The 10,785-nt window shown below is 32.9% G+C and overlaps 2 protein-coding genes across 2 annotated transcripts; one reads left to right on the top strand and one right to left on the bottom strand.

Moving 5' to 3' along the window:
- Positions 1–493: 493 nt before the first annotated feature.
- Hira (histone cell cycle regulator-like protein) lies at positions 494–4,547 on the top strand. Its single transcript, XM_018445953.1, has 11 exons — positions 494–797; positions 876–938; positions 1,076–1,186; positions 1,255–1,850; positions 1,961–2,242; positions 2,366–2,625; positions 2,722–3,274; positions 3,349–3,538; positions 3,630–3,914; positions 4,207–4,301; positions 4,381–4,547. The coding sequence occupies exons 1-11, from the start codon at positions 761–763 to the stop codon at positions 4,501–4,503; spliced, it is 2,595 nt and encodes an 864-aa protein (XP_018301455.1). The 5' UTR covers positions 494–760; the 3' UTR covers positions 4,504–4,547.
- A 1,346-nt stretch (positions 4,548–5,893) lies between these two features.
- Positions 5,894–9,662, bottom strand: Atg13 (Autophagy-related 13). Its single transcript, XM_018445952.1, has 5 exons — positions 9,393–9,662; positions 7,777–8,125; positions 7,379–7,562; positions 6,969–7,299; positions 5,894–6,474 (listed from the first exon to the last, which is right to left on the bottom strand). Exons 1-5 carry the CDS (start codon positions 9,660–9,662, stop codon positions 6,262–6,264), a joined length of 1,347 nt encoding a protein of 448 aa, XP_018301454.1. The 3' UTR covers positions 5,894–6,261.
- Between the last annotated feature and the right edge of the window lie 1,123 nt (positions 9,663–10,785).

The raw sequence follows: 10,785 nt of genomic DNA, 5'->3' as shown, positions 1-10,785 counted from the left end.
ACAACAGTTTTGTTCTGCTGAACGCACCCTATATTTTTAGCTCTAGTGGAATATACCAATCAGATGCAAGAGCTCACTGAGTGCTCAATAAGCGGTCGTGCTTCTGGATGCACCTAAGTCCGGATCTACAATAGGTGTTTTAAGCCTTAAGTCGTAAGAAACTGACCAATTACAGTCGAATTCGAGAAGAATAATCGACTACGATTCATCCATTTCTTAGGGCTTAAGGCTTAAAACTCTATTTTATGCTTGGTTTATGCGTCGGTCTTATTCCTAAAATCCTAAAATTCAGCCAATAGGACTGCCAGTCCTAATTGGTCCTAACTGAAATCTGTATTCCATTGGCTGAATTTTAGAGTTACGACCGAAGCATAAACCAGGCAGTAGATCCAGGATAATGAGTCGGTAGTCGGAAATCTTAAATCTTAACCAGTTTTAACCTAAATAGGTAACTACTATTTTTCGCATCTACTAGTTGTTAGTTGTACAGCGAGTCGTTTAATTCGACTAATGGGAAGGAATAAAGTCGAATTTGGTCAATTTTAAGAAAATCGGTAGTCGTACAAGTTGGCCGTTGACTAACTTCACCGATTCGCCAATAAGACTTAGGACTACCGACTACCGACTCATTGTAGAATCAGCTTTATATCTCGTGCGAATTTTTAAATTATGCCGGTGACACTTCTTTATTAGCTCTAATATGTAACAAGATTTGAAGATTACTTATCAAATTGTTACATAGCCTCGGACGACGATAAAAATGAAGCTGGTCAAACCAAATTGGGTTACTCACGATGGTTTGTGATATTTTCTGCTTTTGCATATCTTGAAATATTATAATTTTAATGAATGATTTAATGTTGATTTTTCCTTAGGGTACCCAATATTTTCTATCGATATACATCCCAATGGGAAAAGGTTTGCTACTGGTGGTCAAGGTATATTTATTATATGTACATTTTATCCTTTAATGAAGATATATATTAAATTGAAATAACATATTAGAAATGCCAATAAAATACCAATGATATTTAACATTTTATTCTTGTACTTATTATTGTTATATTTGAATTAGGTGGTGATTCAGGAAGAGTTGTTATATGGAATATGGAACCGGTAGTTAATGAGACTGTTGAATTAGACTCCAATGTTCCAAAGATGCTTTGCCAATTAGACAATCATCTTGGTAAAGATTAATTTTGTTTATGTTAGTAACTTATTAATATAAAATATATTTTTTTTACTTTTATTTAGCATGTGTGAATTGCGTACGATGGAGCAATAGTGGATTGTTGGCATCGGGTGGTGTAGATAAGCTTATTATGATTTGGAGATTATCTGGATCAGGAGGAAGCTCTATTTTTGGTGGAAAAGCCAGTGTCGAAACTTGGAGATGTATTGCAACGTTACGCTCACACGAAGCTGATGTACTTGATCTTGCATGGGCACCACATAGTCCATGGTTGGCTTCTGCCTCAGTGGATAACAGTGTTATAGTATGGGATGCATCCAAGTTTCCTGCAGTAGTTGCAGTATTAAAAGGTCATACAGGTTTTGTAAAAGGAATTACTTGGGATCCTGTGGGGAAATATTTAGCATCTCAGTCTGATGACAAAACATTAAGGGTATGGCATACTACGGATTGGACGGAAGCAGCTTTAATATCTGAGCCATTCGACGAATGTGGTGGCACGACTCATGTTCTGAGACTTTCCTGGAGTCCAGATGGTCAGTATTTAGTATCTGCTCATGCTATGAATGGAGGAGGACCTACAGCTCAAATAATTGAAAGAGATGGATGGACACAGGATAAAGATTTTGTTGGGCATAGGAAGGCAGTAACTTGTGTTGTAAGCATTGGACATATTTCTTTTTATTCTTTCTTTTTCTTTTTTTTTTCTAATACTGAGAAGATTTTTAATCGAAAATTTTTGTATCAAACACCTATATAATTTTTTAGAGATTTAATGGCAATATTCTACAGAAGAAACAACCAGGTTCCTCTAAGCCACAACAGTATTGTTGTGTTGCAATAGGATCACGAGATCGTTCTCTATCTGTATGGTTAACATCCTTAAAAAGACCTTTGGTTGTAATTCATGAGTTGTTTACACATTCTGTATTGGATGCTAGTTGGTCACCATGTGGTCTTCGTCTTGCCGCATGTTCTTGGGATGGAACAGCTGTATTTATTGAATTTACTCAACAAGAATTAGGACAACCTCTCGATCCTGCTGAGCAAGTAATTACATATATATATATTTGCATGATGTAAACATACACATATGCGTGCATGCGTACACAACATATGTAACTTATTGCTTTCATATATCTTACAAAATCAATTATTCTTTTGGGTTTATAGAGTAGTTTACATGAACGATTGTATGGTAAACCATTGGTTCAAGGAGGTTGTATGGTGATGGAAGCACCAGAACTTCTCAATTTGAAACAACCAGCATCGAATCAATCTTTTCAAGTATCATCCGCTCCTAGTATTCCCCCTGTCACTAACACTGTGACTACTCCAGTTAAAGGACCTATTAATAAACAAATCGAAACGAGAACTTCAGATGGGAAAAGAAGAATTACTCCTATGTTTATTCCACCGCCAGCAGATACAACGTAAGTTAAAATATATAAACTTTATTTCTCTATTTATATATTTACGTCTGGATTTGATATTGAATCTTGTAACGTTTTTTTTTTGTCAATTTTCAGAGATACAAATATCAGTGGTAGTTTAGGCACACCGACATTCATCAGTAAAGTACAAACGAAAAGCTCGATTGTGATAGAAAAACGTAACGATGTTGTTGCACCCAATGTTACTTCGTCGTCTAAGTCAGTTGCTGCCGATGCCCCAGAATCCTCCCTTACATTGAAACGCAAGGAGCAAACAACACTAAAAATACATCATTCTTCACCGAATAAAAAGCCTAAATTCGTATCTGACAGGAGCGTAGGTCAAATGTTACTGCCTCCATTGAAGCCGTCCAGCTCATTATCCCAACAGGCGGGCCATTACGCTGTGACGGTCACTAATAGTCATGGCTTGGCTCATTTGCAAGTATTTAAAGGCACAGATTCTGAACCGACATGGGATCTCTATTTAGGATATAGTGCCGTGGCATTAGCGGCATCACCGGCTGTGATAGCCTTGGGTTTGGAAGACGGGAGTCTTCACACATTTCATCCTGCAAAAGGATGCCGATCAGCACCACCATTAGCGCCACCGGCACCTTTGGCAAAGGTTCACGCTGTTGGAAACGCGGTAATTTGTTCATCGATTTAATGCATCATGTATGTTTATAATGTTTGTTTGTAATTATAAAAAAAATGTAATAGGTGATGGTAATATCGAGCTGTGGTGCGGTTCGCGTATGGGAAATAGGAAATACATGCAGAATGATCGTTTCAACTTCGGCTGCTCATTTAGCAGCGCCTGGAGCATCTCTGTTATCATGCACTTTGTATAATGGAATGCCTCATGTAGCATTTACTAATGCACGAGCATATATGTATCATAAGGATATGGGTATAGCAAAAGCTTGTCATTTTTCATTCTTCATTTATATATGATTTTATATAACGATTATATATATATATATATATTTTATCGTATACAGGGACATGGCTGTTAATTGGAGACAGTCAGGACCCAGTGTGGCGATGGTCGTCATTCAATGTACTGAGTACTTCTGGCAATAGGACGCCTAGAGGACCTCTGTCATCACTACAAGAAGGACTGCTTAGAACCTCTGGGAATATTTTACCAAATCCGCGATTACCGCATAGTGCACCAAGCGTGGTTTCCTATTTGGAACAGCAGTTACTCGCATCTAAAGCTCTTGGAAGTGCCCAAGAGTACATTCATTGGCTTATGGCTTTGGTGTCATTCTTATTAACGCAAGGTACGCCATGCAATCAGGAGACACGGTAGTATCTCGACGCTAAGACACTGCCGTGTTTATGTTTTACTCTCTCGTGTATTTTTTATAATATGAAACATGGATTTCCGAAACGAATTACTATTACTATCTTATACCTTTTCATTAACAATCTTCAATTCTCCTCATCAACTTCGTATAAAATTGAGGCATAGATAGATAGGATGAGGCTCGATATTGAATTTGAGATTCGTTGATTACGAGTCGACTCTCATACGAAGTAATGCATCGTTCTTATATTTCTAATATTTTTTAGACGGTTTGGAGAAACGTCTAAGGCTAATTTTGGACGATCTTTTGGGCCCAAGTCATACGTCAGCTTCCAAAAGTACATGGGACCCTGTTATTTTGGTAATACTACCTATATTCGTCATTAATTTTATCATTTAATTAATTTGATTGTATAATATTTTTCATGTCAAATATATAGGGAATAAAGAAACATAAACTTCTGGGCGATGTACTGGCTGTAATTGGTGGCCATCTTCGTTGGCAAAGATTATACTTGGAATATTCGGAGCAATTAACGACACTGAAGAATCAAACTAATTAATGGTAATTCATTCAACAGTGCAAATTCATTATACCAAAAGTAAATAATCTTTTCCTATGAATATCTTGTATATTTTTAAAGATATCTGTATGGATATATATTAAGATTGTACAGTTTTTATAACATTTATGGCTTGACACAAATGTATGATAATGAATAATTTTTAGTATATTAGCATTTATCATGAAAAAAAGAAAATTATTTGATTTCCCTTGTCGATAACACTATTTAACGAGTGAGGTATTTCAGAAAAGTAATATGGATGCAGATAATGATTATAGATTACAGATAAATTCATAATATATCGATAAATAAAAATCTTTTTTAAATTTTCTTTCTATAAATTATTAGCTTCATCACACATAATTTTAATAATTTTAAAAATCAAAAACTAATTTTTACGAGTCTATAATTATTGAAATGAGTTAAATCAAATTTAATGGATAGGATAAAAAATTATTAATTATTTCATAATCAACTTATATTTATTGTTTAATCTTAGAGTATTCAAGTGCAATTTACACTTTATACAAGCAATAAATTATTTTAAGTAATCAATTATCACAACTAGCATTGCTCTGCTGATTATTACATATATATTACATAAAATCTTTGCAACATACATTATGTATTAGAAAAACATTTGAGTGATTAATTTTATTCAGGCTATTGAAGAGAGAGAAAAAATCATTTGTGTTCCAATTTATATTTTCTAAATCGTAAAATTATTCGATGCAAAACACAACAGTGTATCAATGATCTTAATTTCTGACATATAACTGACAAAATTATTTTAATTTTTGAAGTTGGATGTACATATGCAAATGAACAATGAATACCAAATTGGACATTTTACTGCTAAAACTTATAAATACATACTGTAACAAATAGAATATCACAACATTCAATTTGCTTGTAAAAATGAATCCAAATTAGACAGAGCCCAAACACGAACACGAATATACATTCTATCTCTTATCAGTAAATTAAAAGGAAAACACGTTATGCTCATTTTTTATTGTTGATCACGTTATTAGTTTCATATGGATCTATCAACACGTGATATCTTCTAGATACTCAAATCACATAAAGTGCTTTAAGCAATATTTAAAAAAGTTTATGAATATACGGAAGATTCATTATCATTTTTTCCGCTTTTAAGTCCTTTATAGTCATACCTCCTGAGAATTTTATGTTGGTCACATGGGGCAAAATGATCCCAACATTTTAATTGATTGCCGTATTTACAGCTTTTGTTCTTTAAAATTACAAATATTATTGAACATATTTTAAACTTTGTATAATATGGAGATGCAGTAGCTTTTTAGAAAATTTTTAATTTTAACATATAAAAAAATCTTAAAGACTGACGTCCAAGGAATATGCGACCAAAAGAGCGAAAATTTTAAACTTCAGATAAATGGTAGTTTAAGTTCTGTTTTAAAAAATAACCTTAGAAAGCCTCACACCTTTTTGGGGTCCCAATAACTACGAAGGGTTAAATCAGTGATTATAATAAAAAACCGTCGATGCAGTAATCGTCGGGCATCTTTATCATAGTTTCGTTGCACGTGCAGAAAATACCAAATTTATCGAAATATTTATTACAAACATGAGAAGAATAGAAAATGAATCAGCATAGAAAACGAAATATGTTGTTCATTTAATGTACATCCACTGTAATGATTGATTTGTACACAAAAGCTGTGTACAATCGAATCTGCTTAAATTGGTTACTTGTCAGCAGACTCTTCAATTTTAATTATTATTTTCTGTGTGATACAAAGATGACAAAATGTCCTCGTAGTGTTGCATGTTTGTCTCAAATGTTTCCAATTGTTTAGTGAGATCTCCCAATTGTTCCGCAAGCGTCCTTTCTTCCATAAAGGCTTGCAATTGCGGAGCGCTTTGACACTCTCGATAAAACGCTCCTACATCACTATTGGTATTCGTGACAGCGAAGGGAGTTTTCTGTAACAATATTTGAAATTTGTTTCGTACACAAATGCAGTATAAAATTTGCCCAAGTTAGAATAAAAATATTTTTCCCTATTTGAAAAGTATATAAATATAAAATATTAATCTTTATATATTAATTCTTGTTAATTTATCGCAATACTGCTACTAAAAAAAATTTTGTTACAATAATTCTTTTCTCAAATTTTAAATTGGTATAAAAGAATAAAATTTTATATTTTTTTATGCTTAAAAGATTTTCTATATAAATATGTATATTTTTTTCATCAGCCTTTAAATTTAAACTTAAAATTGATGACACTTAAATCAAATATTATAATTTTAAAAGCAAAATATTTTTTTATAACTAGGCGAAATATTGTTTCTCGGTATCAGGCAAATTTCACACTGTAGGACATGTATATGTATGTATATATATATATATATATGTATATATATATATATAATACATTATTGTGCTATCAGTTCGGATTAAGAACATCAATTACCAAATCTACCATAATAAAATCATCGTTGGCGCTAGTCATTGAACAACTACTCCTTCTAGATCCGTTTTGGGATGTGCATTTCGAAGTTGTATTATCATTATTAAGTCTCTCGTTATTTCCATTGTTGCTATCAGTTGTAATAGCTGCCATTGTAGTCTTTGTACTAGGTTTTACTAGTGATATTGGAGGAGGCGACGTTTGTTTGGGTGTTAATAGCGAACTGAATGGTACATCTGGTATCACGAGATCTTCCTCATTGACAATAACAGGCTTGTTTATTACAAATGCACCAACTTTAATGGTGTCACTAAGTGATTTTGACGTTTCTTCGCTACATATTTAAATTAAAATATTAAAATATAAATATTTTTCATTAAATACATGTAAATATTTTACCAATGTTTACTGACCTTTGTTGATATCGTGCATGACGGGGACTTAAATCCGAATGAAAATGATCGCTTTTAAGCATGATAGAATCTCGTCCTTTATGAGTGGGCGATATAGTCATTTTTGTTCTATAAGAGACTGATAGATGTATAGTGCCTACTGGAGTACACAATTGACCTACTCTTACATGTTTATAGTTATCACCTGTTATAAAATGTACAACATTTAATGAGAAACCATGTTATATAGCAAAGTTATATATGTTACATTGAAAAATGAAAAAATTGATAAAATTGGTAAAAAATTGATTCTTATAAAATAATTCGCACACTGCACATTTCATATATATATAAATAAATTCCGAAATATATAAATTTAAAAAATAAAAAATTTGTGAATTTTTTATTGATAAACTAACCTAAATTATATAGCTGAGGCTCTCCCATGTATATTCGATAGCACATGGTATAAGAGTCAGGTCCTTGACGTCTGCTCAATTTGTAAGCAGGCGTAACTCTTGATACGGAAAGCAAGGACTTCAATAAAATCCCCATTCTGTTATACACAGTATATGTTACTCGTACAGCCGGATCGCTTTGCTCTGGCAAAACGCTGAGGCTCCAAGTTTCTAAAACCATCTTGTCACCCTCTACTGTTTTTAGAGAAATTTCTATGCATAGAGGTACAGCTGAGCTTACTATTTCTCCACATAATGCCCTTTTAGCATCAGCTGAGACTTCTGGTAGTTCCTTTATTGCCAGATTAAACTACAACATCAAATATAAAAATATTTATTTTACTTTTTTTTAAATCTTTCAAATAATAAATAGTAGAATTAAAATGACTGTATGAATCATCCAATTTATTTGGTTTAATAATCCAATATTTTGCATCACAGAGTCCTTTATAAAAAATAATAATTTTTATAAGACATACTGAGCAAAAAATACTTTTTTAAAATATAATTACTATAATCTTAAATTATCTTGGTATGTAGCAACAATGAATCTTTAAGGGGTCATATATTTCTCCTGAAATATAGTCCTGAAAAGTAGTCAAAATGTGGTGAGAGGTTATAAGAAAACTATTGGATCGATTGATTTTTTATTTTAAAGAGGGACTCTTAAGGAGCTTAAACGTGTACATACATAAACTAAAAAATTAACAAAAACATGGCTGCGTCCAGTGGCATAGAAACATGTTTTTTTTTATTGGGTCAAACGGTGGACATGATTCAGCTCGTAATATTTATCTGAAACAAAAATTTTTGTTTTATCATTTTTTAGAATCGTAGTTCTCATGTGACGAGAGGAATTTAAAAAAAAACATTACGGATGGAAGAAAAGAGTCGTTATTTTCACAAAAAAATCGCCTATTTTTTATTGCTATTCAAAAATGGTTAAATTTATTAAAAAAAAAAAACTGACACGATAGCGAATCTAATTTAAAATACGTACACTAAAAATGAAGTTAATTAGACGAACGGTGAGGCAGTTATTATGCCCACCGTTCTGAAAAATGCTATTTCGAGAAAAACGCATTTAAAGTTTTGTAAAAGTTTTTAAGTGGGATAAAATGACAAATTTTTTACTTACGCTTAATCAGTGATAAGCTTAATCACCATAAAGTTGATCCTCCTCTGCAGTATAATCCTCTTCTGACTACAATCTCATCTGTCTATGACGAATTCTCACCTCTTTCGTTGCTTCCTGCGCTCGAAGCTCGCCTGTTGAAAGATGTGCGTCGACACATATATGTGCTCTCTCTTGACACATATAGTATGCTGCATTGCCAATGATGTAATTTAAAGTTTGTAACATTGTTAACAGAGACATGTAGCCTTCGTTAAACATTACTGCTGCGATATATGTAGTGATTTCAACAATCATAGAGTCGCTATACATCTCCTTTGGAACGATTTTCCATACGAGAGCATTTAGACTCTCATTCGATTTTTATGTAGCCACCAATACACCTTGAAAGCAAATATTCTTCGCTCAAGTTTTTGTACACAGGTCGAATAGCATTTTCTACAATTTTAGAAAGAGCAGGCTTATGTCTGTATTCATTCAAGTTGTTGATAGCACACGCTCGCTGCCACGAGCACCCTGATTCTTCTCCGGGTGAGCAATAATGATGCTGCGGTTTCTCGTCCGTTGAAATTTTATGAAAGAATGTCGCCCATATAGCTTTTCTCATCTCTTCAATCGTAGAATCGATGTGTCTCCTGATGGCTAGTTTGTCTGTAAGGTTTTCTCTGAGACCTTTTATTATTTTTACAAGGGCACGAAGACGCGTCTCCATCTTCTTCTGTACATGGCCTACATATTTTTTTTTTCGTAACCGGAGTATCATACAGATTTTCAGAATAACTTGAAATGTATTACCGTCACCGATATAATGTAAATATTTCACTCCGTGTAATTAAAGCGATCGCTGAAACCTGGCATTCTATTGATTTCCATTGCGGTTCACACTCATTACATTGTATTATAATTTTAAATCCAAGGTCAGTTTCTGCAAATTTTATGTCACCTCCACACGTTTTGCATTTTACACTAATAGTCGTAAACACTGCAAAAAAGTTCGAAATTCGATAGCCGAAAATTGCATCTAATATCACTTCAGAATCTTGCCGCTCTTTTTAACTTTTTTGCAGATGCACTCGTCATAGATTCTTCGGATTCCATTTCTGTTTTTGTAGGAGACGTTTTTTAACGGATCGATAAGGTCTTGAATCACTTCTTGAATCTTTTATCGGTCAATATATATTTGTCCTGTCATTTTTGTATCTGTTTATGAGTCACTTATCTGAAACACTAAACTCACGATTGAAATGTACTTTTCCACAGCTCCAAGCCAGCTATAGATTCCAAATGGGTTCAGTAATATACAGACCCTTCATACAAATAATACAAGTTTTCTTTCTTTCTTCTTATCTTTTATTCAGACGACAACGCACTACTGATAATCGATTGGAAATCTGACCTTCAGAGCGATCCGATTAGTTTTGTTAAAGCAGCTATAACTTCGTCAATAATTCGAATATTGAGCTTGCTCTGGTCTTAAAATGTTTTTAAGATATATATCTTTTAAAATAAGCAAAAAAAAATCAATTTTTTGAAGTTGAGAAACGTATATGACCCCTTAAGTATTTCTTATGAAAAAGATCTACCTTTTCTGATATTTTAATATAGAAATAATAGGACATGATGAAAGAAAACTATTCTAAAAATGAATTTTAGTATTACGATGAAACAAATAAAAATAAGAAAACATTGAATAGATGTTTGTTTTTCCATTTGCTTCATATGCTCCATTTGTTTCTTATACATATTTAATAACAGGGTTGTCACAGAAAATGAATTTTAAAATTCCCTGACTTTTCCAGGTTTTTCATATAAAATATGTAAAAATTTTAACATTA

Source organism: Mycetomoellerius zeteki, unplaced genomic scaffold, assembly GCF_001594055.1.
Source record: "Mycetomoellerius zeteki isolate Tzet28-1 unplaced genomic scaffold, Tzet1.0 scaffold1718, whole genome shotgun sequence".
In the NCBI taxonomy this organism is placed as follows: domain Eukaryota; kingdom Metazoa; phylum Arthropoda; class Insecta; order Hymenoptera; family Formicidae; genus Mycetomoellerius; species Mycetomoellerius zeteki.
The sequence above is the reverse complement of the archived record's forward strand: the minus strand, read 5'-3'. Positions and strand labels throughout refer to the sequence as shown.